A 19,276-nucleotide genomic window follows, 5' to 3' on the forward strand; every position below is an offset into this window, starting at 1 on the left:
GGAAGAAGTAGGATAGCAGCCTACTATTAAAATCAGACAACCCAGGACAACTTAACTGAAAGCACTCTTTTATAGCACCTTGTTTAAAATAAACAAGGTGGAACATGGAATAAAAACTGGTAAACTAAAGAGGCCTGAAGGGAGCAAAGTATTCTAAAAGAAGAAAAATTTTATTTATTTAGAAATCAATGTTTTAACAAAATTCAGTCCTTCTTGTGGTGGACTATCTTTTCCTGTTTAAACATATTTATAAAGAATGCTATAAGCTTCTGTGTCATCTTCACAATCATCTATGAACTATTGTGGATTGTGACTTGGGACCTATACTTGGAGGTGAACTGATTTTCATGTCTGAACCTTCTCTAGAATGTCTTTGAATTGGCTATTAGCATCTCAACTATAAACATATCAAATCCAAATCTTTGCAAGTAGTCAGGCCCATTAATATTGGGAAGTGTAGAGAAATGGAGGAAAGAATTAGGGCTATATTTAATCAAATTTACTTTTAGAGGAAAATACTTTAGGTAACCACGTGCGAGACTTTGATTTCATGCTATTTACTTTTATATAAATCAGAACTGATGTTACTTTAAAAGCATAATTTGAAAATATTTTAGAATTGATGAAATTTCTTTTTATATCCTCAGTTCCCCAGATCTTTAGAAAAGAAAAGAAAAAAAAAAAACGCAAATTTATCTTTTGTCTTTTGGGGTCTCCTTTCCTTATTAAGGCTGTACCTTCCATGTAGCCAGAAAACAGAAAATTACAGTGTGTTTATTTTTTCATATTATACATCTATGAATTTTAAATATTTAAGTAGCAAGAACAATGCTTCCCCAGAGGGAAATATTTCTATCCACTGTGGTGATAAAAAAATATGGCTCTGAAAGCATTGCAACAGCTGACCAGCAAATGTATGTGGAGGCCTATTTCAATGGCACTGGTTTGGAGTTTGAGTTGGCATCCCATATCCTTTGTGCAGTAATTATCTATGGAGTCACTGTGGAGAGGAAATATCCTCTCTCTAAACCTTCCAGGATTCATTCTTGTCAGAATTTTTTTTGAGCGTCTAAGTGATTTTTACCCATTCATAAACATCTCCACTACAGATTCTTCTTTAAGCCTTTCACTTTCAAGGCTGTCAAAGTCGGCTTTCATTTACACAAATAGCACTAAAAATCAAAGGATAAAAAAATGTATTGTTTGTAGGTTGGGTTTTTTTTTCAAATCTGAAAAAAAATCTGTAGGTCTGGAAATGGTGGGAATATTCTTTGCAGTTATTTTCCATCAGATGCTGGTGTTAACAGAATATGTGGTGCTACATTTGGAACTGTCTCTTCTGGGAGAAGAAAAAAAGAAAAATGGAAAGAGAATGTTTTACTTTTCAGAATGGAAGTGCAAAATAGCAAATCTCTCCTGTTTCATGTCACCTCAGAGACTGACTCTGATGACTGAAGCCAGTAGCCAATGGTCTCATGTAGCAGCAGAGCTGGATTATTCTTTCTTTTTCTATTTTAGAATTAGCATCTGCTTTGACCACAGTGTAAGGATCTGTGAGCACATGTGCTTGTGAAATATGCATGGCTGTATGCCTGTGAGTACACATAGGAATCTGAAAAACAGGTTCAAAAGGAATGTGTGAGTTGTATTTATCAGAATGTTGTGTGTTCATTCATGGTCTTGCTTAATCCTTTCTAACTGTTTTGGTTGGTTTTTTTTTTTTTTGTTTTTGTTTTTGTTTTTTTTTTAAAAAAAATTAATAAATGTAAGACCCAACAATAAGGCTTTTGCTAGAAAGACTTTTCTAAAACATTGTAATAAAAAAGGAGAGACTTTGATTTCTTAACAGCTGTTAGTTCTGAGTAGAAAAGCTCATAATTGTAACTGACATGTTAATGAAAAAGCAACACTAACCTGCTTGTGCAATAAGAAAAACTTTGTCATAAATATTAAGGGATTTTGAGGAGATACAGTTTTACTTAAGTGAAGGAAATAAGATAGCAATATATGGGTTTGAAATGCTGAATGTTTTTGTCTGTTCAAAGGTTATAAAAAACCTCTCTTCCTCCATTGTATTTAAGTACTGGATATTAAGTGCCACTTTTGTCAATTCAGAATAAATTCCTATTTATGTTACTTTAAAAAAAAAATCATTTCTTTCTATTCAGAAAGTATTGCCATTGTTGGCTGAAGAGTTGACTGCCTTTGCAGAAGTCAATAAATTTTTTGCTGAGGTATTTGGTGATCTTCTAGAGAAATGAAAAGCCACAAGAATTTGTTCTATTTCTGTAATACAGGTAGTTTGTGTCTGCAACAAAGAGATGCATTGGAATGGGATTTTATTTAACCAGATTTAGATGTGAATAGCAGACAAGATGCCATGGCACTGGCTTTGGTGCAAGCACAGAGCATGATGAATGCTCAGGTTCTTACTCTTCAAGCTGAACTGCCCTGAAGTCTGCACAGTGGCATCAGTGAGAGTATAATTTCTTGGGGTAGTTAAGTAAAGTTAAGTAAAGGTAGCTCTGGATAAAATGCATTCAGACCTCCTAGCAACAGCACTTTGGCATTAAGGAAATTTAATTTTGAATTCTTGCTTGAGAAATTTTATCTTCAAGTTTTAACTGTCTTCCTAGGTGTCAGTCCTTGTTTACTCATACTATAGAAAATGATTCTTAAGGGAATCTAGGGACACACAAGAGGATGGCAGGTTGGTTTTAGTTTAAATAATAATTGCTAGAAGTGGCTGATTATTAGCACCGGTAAAACTCCCATGCAGAACAATCACTTACCTTTTCTTTAGCATTCTGATTTCTTACCATCCAAGTTCAGGAAATAGTGAACTCTTTGCTTAAAAGGAATATCTTGATAGATTCCCTAAATGACATAAATATTCTGATTTTTGTCAACAGAACCAGAGTTTGGATCATCTTGCAGTTAGTATCTTCAATGATCTTCATATTGAGCTAGGTTCCTGGCAATTGGAACAGTCTTTCAATATCACTGGGTCTAGATTTTCTAGACTTTCAATATAACCAGTGGAAGGACTGGAAGAGGAGGAGAAATGCACTTGTGTGTTTTTCCTTATGTTCTTCTGTGTCATGTCATGTTGTTGGGAGTGTGCAGTATTCTGTCAGAGACTCTGTCTGCCTGCAGCAGCACCCTGTGGGTCTCAAATGAGTTTCCTGCTGGGGCTTCTACTTGGAATAGGAATTTTTCTGCCTTCACATATGTCTGTAATGTCTTTTGGAAACTTTCCACAGACCTACATTAAAATTTTGTTGGCCTAATGATCAGTGGCCTGTAACTCATAGTAAAAAGGGCATGTAGGCACCTGAGAAATTCCTGCCAGGTAGGACTGGATCCCAGATATGGCCTGGCTATTTGTCTTGATCTTTTTGAGGAACAGTGTGATTTGTGATGAAGCTCTCATGGAATAATTGGCTTGCAATGCTGAGTGTACTGAGTCAGGTGGGGTATAGCTTCTTATGCTGACAAATAGATTGTCAAAGTGCATCACTTGATCCCTTTTCTGTAACAATGGTAAGGCTATTTATATTTATATGGGGAAATAGTTTAGAGGGTAAAATGGTTCTGAGTAGTATGATTGAGATCCCAGCAATGATCACTTGAACTGAAAATGGTTTTCAACTTTCTTTATACAAAACTAGGGACCATTCTTATATATCCTACTTAGCTGATCCATAATGTAGTACTGAATCCCAGCTGGGGTGGGAGAAAATTCAACCTTGTTATTTGCATTAGCTTCACCATTCAATCTTTTTTTCAGGAAACTAATTTTTTGTGCAAGTTTTCTACCAAGTCTGCTTGCTGTTTTCCAAATACACTTTCAATATCTTCTCACACATAAGCTCATATAGTCAGCATGGCATCTCATGACTTCAAAACTCACACAGGCAAAAATCAGCATTTATTATTATGAAAATGATTATGTTTGCCTACTAAAATTATGTGGGTACTATCTAGCCATATTTTTTCCATTTGTCACATTGTTGTGAGACCGTAAAAAAAGGGTTATTTATCCACTGTACTGGCAATATGTTCAAATATGTCGCTTTTTTTTTTTTTTTTTTTTTTTTTTGTTATGTTTGTTTGTTTAGTGATAACTTGTCTTCCCACAAGTTGTGTGATGCAAACTACCTGCAAGCAAAGCAAGCCTAGCCTGGAACAATTTTTTAAATATGTGATTTTTATCTCAATATAGATAAAAATGTGTTGTTGTAGACCAAGTCTGGTTATGTCTCTGTTTTTAAAAGCACATGAATTTCCAGCTGTAACCACGGTGTGGAGGGGCTGGACTGAGCCCCTTATCAGGAATAAGGCAGTTCCTGCCTTAAGCCTGATTTCCAGCTCCCACCTCTGCTCTCCTCTTTATCATCCCCTTGCCCCAGGCGCTGGGTATGGCACTTAATAGCTGCTGGACAGAAGACAAATGGATTCTTGTCAGCACTGACACAAGGTAGTTCATATTGACTGTTTTATTCCTCCAATCAAGCTCTGAGCTGACTGAGGACAACCTCGGCTTTACAAATCTGAAAACAGGTGAAAGAGGGTTAGCAGAATTTGGTGGTAAGACTTTATTTTCCTCCACAGTAGCCAAAGAGCTACTTTCCTTCAGTGTCCTCTTAATGTCTCTAAATGTGTGAGAGATGCAAAGTGTTAATTTCATCTCCTGTGTCATATATGAATTAGGAAATGGATACTGTAGCAGTGGCTACAATTACTGATGCCTGTTTGTAGTAGCTACCTGAAATTAGTCTGTCTGGCTCTCTCCCTTCTTTACCTCAATAACTTTAGTGCAGCACTCTCTGAAGCCTCATCATAGGTCCTTTTAATTGATGGGGCTTAAACATATAATTTTCTTTTCTTCAGTAAGAAGAAAGTTAGCTCTCATTTCCTTACACAAATGCTATATTTATCATCATTTTAGTCAAGGGAGATTTAGACCAATGCATTTTTTTTTTTAAAGTACATCCCCAGACAATGAAGGATCTTAGAAACCAGCAACAGAGACAAGCAGTCATCATGCCAAGTCAGTTAGAAATGCTGATGGAGTGAAATACAATTTGTTCTTATAATTCAGAGCCACAAAGTCTCTTGAGACCTTAGATGTCTGAACCATCTGCCCTTTGGCATCTCTGCAGCAAGTGGTAAATCCATTGGCATCATGTATGAGACATCTGTTCTCAAGCCCTATTTATTCTTGATTTGGGGAAATCTCTCTTTTGTTCACACTTCATGAGATTAATCCTAACTACTGGCCTTAAACTTGTCCTTTTAGTACCTTTGCAACCTATTTTGGAGGAATAATTATTCCTTATTTAGTTTGCTGGCTCATGGGGATCCTTTTCCTAGGCTTATCTCTCTCTGTGTCTGGGCACTTAGCCCAGGCTGTAGGTTTCAAAGGCAGCAGGGTGCCAGGAAGTTTGATGCTGTAATGTTGTGAATACCTTTGTGGTTCCAGCAATTCATTATTAACTGAAAATTGATATCCTGTTATTTTTTTGAGCAACAGTTGTATATGCAATATATAGGTAAGGATGTATACAAAGTGTTTTGTGTGTTGGAGATAGCCTACCTAATTAATTATAAATGTAGCAACAAGGCTGAAGTGCATTTTATTATGTTCCTGGTAGTACTTAACACATTCTTCAATGCAGAGATGCCAAGATGCACAGTACAGTCATGACTGAACTTGCTGCTGCAATGATGGAATGATGTTTCTTCTACACTATTTTCACTGAAAATAGCGTTTTTAGATACTGCAGTTCTTCATTGCTTGATATCCATTTCACAAAAATTGTAGATGGATGTACATAGTTTATTATAGATATGCATTTTGTAATATTTGCATTTGATTTTTATGTGGGTAGAATGACTTTTTTTCCTTAAGGGCCATTGCATGAATAGAAGTAGTTGGAAAATGCACTTACAAAATGTATGAGGTAACAAAATATTCCTTTATATCATTTTTAGGATCTGTTTTACTTTTGGTGCTGAATGACTTTGGGGACAGCTATGTGCTTTGCATTTTATTTATTTTTTTTTTTTAAGCATTTCTTTTTTTAACAGTGAATTGCTGATTGTTAAATTTACAGGATATCTGCTAAATATTTCTTTTATATTTCAGCCCTGGTACTTAAGAAAGAAAGGACTTTGAAGTGTCTATTGCTAATAGCCTAATAGCTTAGATAATTAGTTAAAGCTTTTCACAATAAAGTGTCCATATTTTCGTTACTAGATTTTAAAAAATACCTGGTAAATATAAGGATCATTTGCTATAAAGGCTTATTTGTTATTGGCAAATGAGTTTTCCATCATGGGGAGACAGGATATTTGTAAAAAAGTGAGAAAATCTGTTGCCATAAAAAGGTTCTATGTTCCATTTTATAGCACATAAGAGTAAATTATTTATGCTATATTGTTGAGCTATTTATGGATGGTAAGGACCTATATACAAACAATTTTTGTTAGAAATGGCAGGTATTCTGACTTGCAAATATTATTTCTTCCATGTAAAGCAGAGAAGAATTCAGGAAAAGCCTGTACTATAGAATCAATTTCTCAATTGAATAAAATAATAATGTAACACCTCAAGTAATTGATGCATAACTGAAAAAGGTGATATGCTTGCCTGTGACTAAAACTGGGTGATATAATTTGAAAGTTGTTGTTTTTACACTGGCAGTTGATAGCTCCATGCTTCATTTATGCCATGTCTAAACTTGATTCAAACTTAGGATTTGCCTCTTCAGAGAGCTATTGAAGTCAATGAGATTCTGCAAAAGCAGCACAAAATCTGATAATGAATTCCCAGCATTTTTGAAATATTACATAGAATAGAATAGAATAGAATAGAATAGAATAGAATAGAATAGAATAGAATAGAAATTTCAGTTGGAAGGGACCTATGATGATCAGTAGTCCAACTGCCTGACCAAATCAAGGCTGGCCAAAAAGTTAAAGCAGGTCATAAAGTGCATTGTCTTAGTGCCTCCTAATCACTGACAGATTTGGGACAGTTTTGAACCATTCCTACTCATTTTTTTGATAAAATAAGAAAAATACCTTCAGACATACCTTTTTTTTTTTTGTCTATTTTGCTTAAGGATTAAATACATTAAGCTTCAAAAAGCTTACACAAGGGACCTTGGTAACACCTTCATGTTAATCTACATGCCAAGTTTCACCTGACTGGACTCTTGTTTTTGTTCAAATCCTACCACTGAAGGTGTTCATCAACCTAATTTGTGAAGTACTTTGGAAAAACAGAATTCTAACATTTTGATAGGAGGAATAAGATGGATGAGAAAGTTGGAAAGCCTCCCCATACAAAACACAGCCATCTAACGGTGACTAACTGCATTTAATGCAAAGAAATGTACATATCTCAAATGATCTTATACATCGAAAGATAAATACCAGCATTCATTAAAAATAGAGGACCTCTTTTAAAACTCATTAAAATAGAACATCTCTTTTAAAACACATTCTTATTCACACTGAAAACTATTTCAGTGTAGAGGTATTTAGATGTAGGGATACAAAATGTACAGTTTGCTTGTGTTTGTCTAGTAACTTGTCTCCTTTGGTCTGAGCTAAATATTTTCTCATTTTTTAAAATTTTCTGGGTTTATTAGTGATTTGATTCCCCTCAATAGGCTCTTATGGTTGGAATAAAAAAATTCAAGAACAATCATTGGTGGGTGTTAGATGTAGCAATGAGAATCAGGCTGTAGTTCTTAGAGAAAAAATGATTAAAATAAGCAAATCAGTAAACAATCAGAAAGATCACCTATGGCATTGGAAACTGATAGCAATATGGACTTAGTGATTCCCAAAACAGGCTCAAGACATTTTTCTCTTGCATGCTGAAACACAGTGTTATTATTGGAGAGTAGAGATTCCCCTGAAATGGTCTATGAAAGTGATAAGAAATCACTAAGTTTCTGTAGAAATCAGCCCTTTTTACTTGACAGGTAAAATGCAAAGATTTCAATCAGCACCCTCTGTCAGGAAGAAATATAAATATAGTCTCTGTGTGTGTGTTCATTTGCTGATTAGTAATTTAGAATGTTCAATGACAGCTTCTTAAATAATTAAGACAACTCATTTAAGAATGTCATAATAACAATTAAAAGTGATCTGTATATATTCTCTGCTCCATACTCCCTGCTGACAAGGCAGAGGTGTGTGACAGTACCTGATCCCAAAGAGCCACATGCTGAACATAAGGTAACTGTGAAACTGAGGATCCATGGCTCAGTGCAGTGCTGTGGCAAGGCTGGGTTCTCAGTTGCCGTAGATGAGGTAGGTCTGGGGAGCTTGATCCAGCTGAGCCAGAGTGTGGTGCTGGACAACAGACCTCAGAATGTTGTTTAAAAATGTATCTAAAATATAAAGTAATTGTGTTACACTCTTTAATGAACCGAGTGTGTAAGCCTGTACAAAACATGTTGCAAAACACATAGATAATGTCACTTTTGGCTGTGCTGTTGTATCTCAGATTAGCACCTTTTCTTGTCTGTTTGCCTGGTTTGCTAAGAATTATTTGAAGTGTGGATATTTACTGTGTTAAAATTCTTTTTTTTTTTCCTCTCAATTTTTCCTAGGAGGTGTTTGCATTGCTCAGTCACTCAAAATCCCTCGGGAGCCAAGACCAGGAGAATTTGAAAAGATCATTAAGCGCTTGTTGGAAACTCCAAATGCTCGAGCAGTGATCATGTTTGCAAATGAAGATGATATTAGGTGCCTGTTTCCTAATTTTCTGTTTTGAAGATGTTCCTCTTCACAAAGATGCTTGGCTGGCTGGTGAAAAATAGACTAACAAAGAAGTTTCAGATTCAGTCCTATGTAAAAATTCTTGAAAATTTGATGATAAGAATCTGAATTATAATTATAGAGTGGGCTGGTCCTTTATTCTGAATAGTCCCAGACTAGATCCTAGGAATGCAATGCCAATAGATAGTTATTTGTCAACTGAAAAGGAAGAAACCAGTAAGAATGCTAGAAAAATATGGCTAAAGACAAAATGAATTAACTTGTGCATTACTGTATCTTGAGTTCATTACAGCTGTTGTTGAATATGCCTTAAACTGTGAAAACTATAGATTAATTCATTATTGTAAGCTTATGCATAGCCATAATAAATGCTGGGTCTCTCAAGTTCTTTGTAAATGGAATTTGTTTAATTGGTCATTTATTGTTTGTTTACAGGAGAGTACTGGAAGCAGCCAAAAAAGCTAATCAGTCTGGACATTTCCTCTGGATTGGGTCAGACAGCTGGGGGTCAAAAATTTCACCAGTCCAGCAGCAGGAGGAGATTGCAGAAGGAGCAGTAACCATTCTACCTAAAAGAACATCCATAGATGGTAAGGATGCATCTGGCACAAACCTTTCATATTCTGTCAAAGTTCAAGTGCTTTAGGTCTCTTTAAAAATATTTTATATCATGTAGTCCTTGATTACAGGGAATTCAGGAAAAGATTTCCAACCAACTGAGTTTGCCTGATCAAAAAATAATTTAATATATCTGTTGGTATGAGGAGATGATGAATCTGCAATTAGGCAATCTTGTAATTGTCTAATAATGAGGTCTAATAATGACACTTGTAGTTGAGACCTTCTTAACCATAGCTGGGTCATTCTTTGTGACAAATATGTATTGGGTGAATGAAAATGAATCAGATTGTTCTCTGGGGAGGAGATTGATCTGTGCCCCACTTTCCACTCCTAAACTTACTTTAAGAAGCTACTGTATTAAAAAAGATTCTTACTTGGTGGATGAAGTGGGAGTTGGTTTGCAGCACCTTATTCCTGTGAGGGTACTGGATATAGTATCATCTCTTATGTCTGGGTAAGTGTGCTTACCCATGTCATGATTTCATTATGACAGCTGGATTCCAGGGGTAAGGCTGGTCATCATCAGGTTTAAGTAGGAATCTTTATTTTCTCAACAGGTGTAATTAACTATGTAAATAGAAAAAAAAATATGGGTGTCCTGGACATCCTTTTGTTCAATAAAGAGCTACTCCATGATTTTATGTGACCTTGAAATGAAATCTAATCCTTAGGTGCTATTGTGCTCATAAAATAGTTTGTGCCTAGAATTTTTTCTTGTTTTTATATTTATAAAAAAAATGGATATTTTCTTTAAATTTATATTTTTGTACTATTTTTATAGTACATATTTTAGTGCTTCTTTCACTTCTCTTCAATGTAGGATTTGATAGATATTTTCGGAGCAGAACACTTGCTAACAATCGGAGAAATGTCTGGTTTGCAGAATTTTGGGAGGAGAATTTTGGATGCAAGTTAGGATCACATGGAAAAAGAAATAGCAACATCAAGAAATGCACAGGTAACTGTTAAAGTAAAAAATTATCTCTAAATTGTTTATAGGAGTGATGGAAAGGAGCTGCTTTCTTTTAATCACTTTTCTGTCTCCCTTCAGTTCTCCAATGCATATTGCTGAGTTGTAAAAAAAGTGTGACATTTTTTATTAAACCTGAAGAAAAAGTTAATGGACAATATATGAGAAAGTTAGTAGTTAATTTGCACAAATTCAATGACTGTCTAACCCTATCTGTAGTTGTCAGTATGATTTTTTTTTAGCAAGTGTGTGCATCATGATAACTTTCATATTGTTAACCCTGAAGTATATACAGTGAAAATTAAATTTATGTTTAAACTACTGAGGTCTTGATGATAGGTCAAGTCTTGAACTCCTTATTTAGTTTACAAACTGTGTTTGAGGATGAAGGAAAAACCAAATCAATATGTTTTTATTACTTTTCCCCATGTGTAAAAGAAGGATCCTGTAGCATATTATAAAACTGAAAGCCTCTATAAAGTTTGAGCAAAAACTTGAAGTAATTGTCACTAGATTTTGCAAACGTGCTTGCTCAAACATCATACCCAGATGCAATTGTCATGACACCTAATACAGCAGGCACATCAGCAGCTGACTTTGATATTCCCTATGAGATGTTGTTTTCTTGCTGTTACTGGAAAAGTTTATTACAAGAATGTTACTTTCTTTGGCTACAGCAGATTGCTTATGTTACTTCTTGTGTAGACACTTTTACCTAATGTCAGGGCTCCTTGTGTCATTTCCTTAATTACTGCCACCACTCCCAGCATTGCTGGCTGTGACCATCATCTCTGTGATTAGTGCCAGCAGCACTATGCAATTTTTCTGCACTACATACGTAAGTTGTCTGTGATGTGCCTTGATTTTCCTGGAAGTCTCTTTCACCAAATAATATTTTCCCCATGGAACATTAGCTTTTTTTTCACTTGCTGTCCCAAGATTTCTGGCTGCTTGCTGACACCTTCATGTAGCCTTTGTTATAAGGGTGCCCTTCCAAACTTTCTGCGTGCCAGCACCTCACTTGTCCTGAGCTTGTCAGACAGAAGCACTATGAAGTCTCCAAGAACATGGATTCCTGCACTTTCTGGACCATCAGATTTATTGAATGTATATTGCACCATCAATTCAAGCACTTACTGCACTGGACTTCAGAAGTCACAGATACAACTCACACAGAAATATCAGAGCCATGCATTCACTCTGTCATTTCAGCAACGCCTTGTCTTCTGCCTTTCACCACATATTTCACCAAAAAAGGGATACTATTCAGTTCCTCACTGAGCTAAATGATAGCTCATTACTCTAATCCTTTGCTCCTTGGCCTTGGTTCATATAGCAGTAAATCACAGCTGGATGGTTCCCCACATCTGGAAAGGGATTATTTTGTTACTGCTATTTTAAGTGGATAATAGATGGGGGTTTTTTAAGTTCTTCAGGTGGAATGACTGGTGTATGTAGTTTAGTTTAGGAAGTTCTAAATGTTACCACAGATGGTTGTATGACTTATCTCAGCCTCATCACATCTGCCAAATTGAATTACCAAAAAGTAGTGTATGAAATGCATAGTCTGTATCTTGATCCAAAATAATTTCTAATTTGAAACAGATATCTGTATATTTTATGAAATAAAAAAATCTGGTATGTTCTCTGAACCTGAAATAGAAGGAAAACATATTTCCTGTGCCCAGAAAGTTAACATGGTACTCAGTGATGGGACAAAGACATGAGAGGTCTCATATGACAGTTGCATGTGCATTTTAACTGGCAGGGAAAAAAACATGGAATTCTTCTGCAAAGTACCTATGAGTGATAGGACTCTTGATTAAAACCACTTAAAAGTGGCTTGCCACTTGAACAGAAGCAGATCTGAACAAACTGGCAATTCATCATGATCCCTGTGCCTATGTAAATCAAATTTAAAGGGTTGGGTAACAAAAGTACACAAAATATGGTAATTTTAATTAAACTGAATCAAGTGATGCTGGTGGTGATAGTAAGTTCAAAATAAACCTCCTGTGATTTAAGGAAAATGATAAGTAGAGAATGGGGGAATGACACCCAACCCAATTTAGACTCTGAGAATTGCAAATGATATTTTGACACACCCAAGTTCATTTGTCAGGGCCTCTCATGCACAAAAGAGAGGCAGCAGTGAAATCCTGGCTGGTTCTTCATACCACAGCCCTCAAAACAGTTGAGTATGTACTATGATCTTCTATGTCTGCTAAAAATTAAAGTATATCCTACCCATGAATTTATCTTTTCCTTGAGAGGCCAAAGGCATTACCTCATGGCCGAGTCTGCTCTGAAACAATGGTGGTAAGTGAAAAAAAAATGAATGAATCCCCAAATTTTAATAAGAATATAAGAGCTGTTACATTTAGCTGTTTATAACTTAATATTGAAATCCTTGAACTTCAGCCTATCCCCACTGCCATTTTTCCTTGCAATGAGCTTCCTCTGATATTTTGTGTGTAGTGTCTTAGTCCTGATTTTCAGCTCAATTCTTAAAAGGCATGTGCAAGTGGCCAAGCATAGGAACGGGCTGCCCGCAGAGGCTGTGGGGTCTCCCTCACTGAAGATATTCAAGAACAATCTGGATGCAGTGCTGTGCCACGTGCTCTGGGATGACCCTGCCTGAGCAGGGAGGTTGGACCAGATGACCCATTGTGGTCCCTTCCAACTTGACCCATTGTGTGATTCTGTGCTTCTGTATTCCTATCTCTAGTTCAGAACTTGAAGACTGCATGTAAAACACCATTTATTCTGATTTTCCTGTATTTTTATCTGGGCACTGCAGAAAATAAGATTCTCTTTTTATTTTGCCTACGAGTCCAATTTGTAAATCATGTCACTGTCTGTATAAGTCTTGAAGATGTGTCTGGATGTGGCACTTTGGGATATGGTTTAGAGGTGATTATGTTGGTGCCATGTTGACAGTTGGTCTAGATGATCCTGAAGGTCTCTTCCAACTTTGATTCTGTGATTCCATGATGTTGTGATGTCAGTAGCCAGTAGTTCAATGAAAGAAATCCAAAAGCTCAAGATACAGGCACAATCTGTAAAAATCTCTCTCCAATGATATTAAAAGGCAAACTGATAGGTTTAAAGTTTTCTCAGGCTTAAGATGTAATTTATTATGCCTTACTGTTTATCTTACATAGGAGGTACTTGAATCTTTTTCTCATATAACATTTGTAATTCCCAACAACAAAAGTGATATCCCTGTTCTCTATTTAGTCAAGTTATTCATAGCTATAAATTTTTGCTGCCTGCAGTGAGGATGCTACTGGCCTAATCCAATTTCAAGCAATTTTTTCCCTATCAAGATACTAGAAAATGCTTAATAGTGAAAAACCTTTCTCTCTTTTATTTTTAATGTAAAATCAACAGTATTTTAAGCACTGGAAGTATGAAAGGAATTTATCTTCCTTTAAGATTAAGAATTACACAAGGGCATAAGCCTTCTTACCTTTTCTTTTCTTATACATTACTGACTATTGCAGTCTAGCATTGTAATAATTTGAACAGTTTATTTGAATCTTGAAATCCTGTTTATTTGTGATTGCTGTTGCTTCTTATTCCTATAAGAATTTGTGCTCTGGAGATACATAAAGTAATAAGTTTCTTTTGAATTTGCCTGTTTGTTTCTTTTCTGACTTTTGCCATTATACAGAAGGCAATGATTCACCTAAACTTTGAAAAAGTAATTTTTTTACCACTATTGATTTGAAGCTAGCTCTGCATGTTTCTGAATGTGAGTGTACATTGAACAAATCCTCAGTATTAGAATAGTTAATTGAAAAATATTAGAGATTTCTTGTTCTGACTTTTCTGGAATTAAAAAAAAAATCAAATTTGGCTTTAGTAAGTTAAATGTTTCGAACTTAGTAAGCATGAAACAATAATTCAATGACTACTCTTAAACTATTTTACTTGAGGAAGAAGAAAGGCCTTTGCAGAGAAAACTCATTCGTCTTACTACAACAAAATGGAAAAGAAAGGAGCACTACCAAGAATAAACCATATATATATATCTAAATAAACCATATCTACAGGTTACAAGAAGCCTTACTTTACATATTTATTAAAGGTGTAGGTTTTCCATATTCAGTAAAAGCATCTTTAGTGAGACATGATCCTTTTGGGGGTCTTCAGTAATCTTTTTCTAGCACTGGGTTCTCTGTGGAGAGGAGTGAGGAGATGGAAAGGTTTTCACTCCTTCATCTCCTGATTGGTTTCAGGAGATGGCAGACTCTATGCCTCTTGCTCTACTTTAAATGTAACATCCTGTATGGAATTTTGCCATATCCTCAGCTTCCCAGTTGACTCTACCAGGGGACCAGTTTCTGGTAGTTGAAGACTTAGCATTACTTAGAAATAATGTGAACTGACCAGACTTGTTCTTAGCTCTGACTTTGGCTGTTGAGCTATTACTTGTCAGTCCCACCTTAATGTAGATTTCTAGATCTTGTCTTCCTTAAGAAGGATACAAAAGGATGAATACAAATATCTGAAAATCAAACAAAGATATTGCAGAATACTCTTTCAATAATTGCATTGAATAGAGCCAATATACAATATCACTTTTTCAAAAAAGCAAAACAGTAATAGTAAAAGAAAGCAGCATTAATGATGAAGTGTAAAGAGAGAAGGGTAACAATTAAATGAAATCTACTTAGATTTGCTTCCATTGACCTCACAGACTGCTAATATTTGATTTCAAGCTAACAAAAATTTAGGAAGTCCTCTTTTTGTGTTTGTATGTATTTGTGTGTGCTTATACAAGTAGATACCTGTTTGTGTTTGTTTGCTTAAGCAGATGGAAATGTAATGTGAAACAAAGTTGCTTACTATATGATGTTTTAATGGGAAAAAACATAGCTTCAAATCTGACAAAAGAAGTCACAATCCCATTGAGATTTGTTCTGGATTTTGCCCACAGAATCCCTTGAAGGCATCCATTATGGTCTTTGAACAGCAAAATGGGATCCTTTAATAAAACATCAATGTAATGTGGCAGTTTCATAAAACGTCAACAAAAATGTTAATTATAAATTTTCTTCATGCACATCCTCACAGAAGGAGACTTCCCCCTGTTTTGTATGGTTAGAATTCTAACTGTTCTACAAACCTAATCAGCCTTTAACTGCCTATAACGTCTGACTGTGCTGCTAAAAATAAAGATGGAAGAGTTTCCAAAAGTATAGAGACCTGTGTCAATTAGCCTAATTTCAATTTGCTCCATCAAAATGAGCTGCTTGTTTCACTGAAAAAAAAAATATGGTGCAGTATAATAAAAAACATGCATACCTAGGAACTTTTTAGAGATATTATTTATTTTCTTAACTAATCTCTTTGAAATTACAGTTGCCCCTAAAAATATTAATAGAAAGAAGTAAATTTGCTCATATGTGTATGCAGTCACATTCTGAAAAGTTTATAGGACAAATTGAAAACCAGAATGTGAATCTTTTAGAGGCATAATGACTTGCTATTTTGTTTGAGTAATGGTTCCATTACCATCAAATCACTCCTAAAGTAGTTTCTTTTTTTGATGAGACCTACAGAAAATTAAGAAAACCAGCACAGATGCAGTTGAGATACGTGAATTTAGCACAATTCTCAAGAGGCACCAAGGCTCAGGAGGGACTCTTTTAGAGGACACAGAAATAGCTGTTGCTCTCCCTCTTTGTGATTTGTGAGTTGTAACTGGGGTGTTTAGGCATGAGAGTTAGAAAGGGAAATTATTTTTCTTTTGTTGTTGCTTGCTATTTTCTTGATTCCCATTTGAAATGCATCTTCAACCCAAAATAAGTTTTGACATGTTATTTATATTTCTGAAATGTCTATTGATGTTTTGTGTGAGTACAGCAATCTGACATAAAAGTCACGGCAGTCGGATTTGCAGCATTAGCAGGAGCCAAGCTGACTGTGGAATCTTTGCTACCAATCACATCCATTGGACACAAAAGACTCTGAGGGAATATGGAGTGACTTGCAAATAAATTGTTGATGCAAAAGTTCCCACAGAATAGTATTTTCTCTATTAGTTGTTACTTGATTTATAAGCATTTTAAAAAATATGAGAAAAAGGTTAAAGCAAATGGCAAAACAAATTATTTATCTTTCTATTGTGATCTCTATACTGCCTGATATTAAAATATATTTCAACCTCTTTTGATCTTAGTTACCACCAACACCAGAAGTAAACCTATATATTTTCATAATTATATTAATTTTATTATATACTTAATAAGGGTAAATGAAGTTATTTCATCATTTCATCAAGTAGCAATGGAAATACCGAGGATTGCTTTTATATCATGAACATTTTCAATACACTGAGTAATTATTCACCCATGAAATATCCCTGATTTATAAGTGATTGCTCATCTTTTGTGAAAGGGAGTTCAGACTGGTCACCTGTAAACAGATGTAGATGCTTTTAAATCTACCAAGTAGAATTTTATTGCAAAAGTAGCTCATGAAAAAATCAATGGGACATACACAATGAACTTTGGTATAATTCAGTGTAGGAAAGGAGGTCAGAATTTGTCTTTCAGGGTTAAGTATAGCCATTAAAAGTACCAATTATAGTTCAGTATTTCCAGAATATTATTTGCATCCAAAATTTGAGTTAGGTGTTTTTGTATGACAGGCTCTTATGCAAGGTCAGGTAGAAGCGCAGGTGTCCTTAATTTGTGTTAAAATCAGGGTGCAGGAGACAAAAGGTATATTTGTTATATTGAGTTCACATTGGTTTAACTACATGACTGGGTATAATGATTTGGATTATGGACTAACGCATATTTAGGGATTGTGGGCTTGAACTTGGAAGGAGCTCATGAGAAAGATTTACTTAATTCTCCAACTTCTGGCAGGCCACCTCCAGATGTCTCAGTAAACTGCTTAGAGTGGTATGACTTACCCTGTGGGGATGCCCATCTCTCTTTGCAGATTGCAGATAGTCCTAGATGACTAAATTGGATCAGGTGTCCCACTTTTAAATTGCTCAAACCAACTGAAATGGTTCCCATTCCATGGTTGCTCTGATCATCACTTTCTCAACAAAGCAGTCTTCCTTCCCTGTTCCTCTAAGATCCTGGTGATAATGCTATTTTTAAATATTAATTATGACTATTAATTAAATAGATAATTTACCATTCTTACAGGCACTTTCACACATATAAACAGAAAAGCAGTCACTACATGAGAGTCCTCTGCACACAGATCATCAGAAAATAGTCCTCAGATCTGTATATGTGACCATTTGCCTATTGATAATACCCCAGATTTCTAGGATGCAATATCCTGTGGACTTATGTAAAACTTTTTTAAAATGACTTTTTGAAAAAGATTTATATTTCTGTTTTATATTTAGGTTTTGCTTAAAAAAATAAATATTTAATTATTCTGGCTGAAATGCTTTTATGCTGTGAAGTAGTGATACCAGGAGACAGAGAAATTAAGGATTTAAAAACTTGATGAATCTACATGATGTGTGGGATCTGTTACTGAGACAAATACAGCTGGTGTTGTGATCTTGTATACCCTGTGGAAAAGAAATTACTTTCAGTTTATTAAAGCAATACCATGGAATGAGGTGTGCTTCCTTTAGTGGTATCTCTGATTGTAACAGTAGACAATGGATGTTTAATGCTCTGGGGTTTTTCTACTCTGACTTCTGCATTTAGTGAAGTTTTGGCAGCCAGGGGTGGTCTTGGTTGACTTTTTATTTTGTTAAAATGTACAGCAGTGAAAGGGGAAGTCTATGCACTACATCCATTCCACCTGACCCCACAAAATTAAAGGATACAAATGCCACCAAAACTCTGCAGTGATGAAGCAGGTGGTGTGCTGAGGTCATTCTCTTCAGGGTTCCCCTGTTTCCAATCTGTTCTTAACTTTTCTGTGTGCTTAAAAATAATATATTTGGGCCAGAGATAGATTTTTTTCAGTTTTTGTTGTTGAACAGACTTTCCCCTTCTATTCTTTCAAACAAAGAAGAAGAAAAGAGAGGGGGGCATTTGCACATCATAAACCTGTTTGTGCAAGTCCACTGAAATTTGAGTGCCACATAAACATTGTTTGGCTCAGAAAATATGGGTGCTTTTTCACTCTTAGTGGCAGATTCTGACTATTGGTAGACTTTTTCCTGAACTGTATTCTAGAAAGAATAGTTCTTCAAAGACTCTCAGGTAGATCAACAATTATTCTCACATCTTGAAATGAACAAATAATTTCCAGCGCTAGAAGCACTTCAAAGTAACTTTTTAAATTGACTATGGCTTTTGAAACTACAGCAAACAAGAAACAAATTAATTTTATTCCTTTTAAATTTTGAAAAATTGACCAGGTCTCTAAAATTGGCAGTTTTAGGAGCATTCGAAGTGCTAGCTTGAAGAGTGATATCTGCAATTGATATCTGCAATTGCTTGAATCTCTGCAATTCACAGAATCGCTGTGAAGAATATATTAGAATCACAAAATCATTAAGGTTGGAAAATACCACCGACATCATTGAGTCCAACCTTTGACCAAACACCACCATGTCCAGTTGTTTCAATTTCAGAAATGGTCTTTTATATTTCGTATAAAAATCTGATATTTTTTAAAGTCACTTTCCATTTTATCTGAAATTCTTTTACCCATTTCTCTGTGAAATACTCTTATATGTAATTTATGATGATAATAAAGGAAACAGGTATTGAAACACCAGACCAAAGATTTTGCAACTTAGTTTCACAGAGATAAAATACAAAGGATGTATAGCCAGATCTTCAATGCTATATATGAGTGTTGCTTTATTGACATGAAGAGTTATGAGATTTGAGAGGATATGGCCCCCCAATGAGAGTAATAACTTGATTCTTTGTGGAA

General features: G+C 35.3%; 1 protein-coding gene across 5 annotated transcripts in view; it reads left to right on the forward strand.

Moving 5' to 3' along the window:
* The window catches only part of GRM8 (glutamate metabotropic receptor 8), a 316,036-nt gene that overhangs the window by 132,677 nt on the left and 164,083 nt on the right, over positions 1-19,276 (forward strand). For all 5 annotated transcript variants that reach the window (XM_021555217.3, XM_021555218.3, XM_021555222.3 and 2 more), the window contains 3 exons: positions 8,634-8,769; positions 9,238-9,392; positions 10,244-10,381. In XM_021555217.3, the coding sequence (XP_021410892.1) occupies positions 8,634-8,769; positions 9,238-9,392; positions 10,244-10,381 (429 nt within the window). The remainder of the gene's footprint in view (positions 1-8,633; positions 8,770-9,237; positions 9,393-10,243; positions 10,382-19,276) is intronic.

The sequence above is a fragment of the Lonchura striata genome, chromosome 5, assembly GCF_046129695.1.
Source record: "Lonchura striata isolate bLonStr1 chromosome 5, bLonStr1.mat, whole genome shotgun sequence".
NCBI classification, from domain to species: domain Eukaryota; kingdom Metazoa; phylum Chordata; class Aves; order Passeriformes; family Estrildidae; genus Lonchura; species Lonchura striata.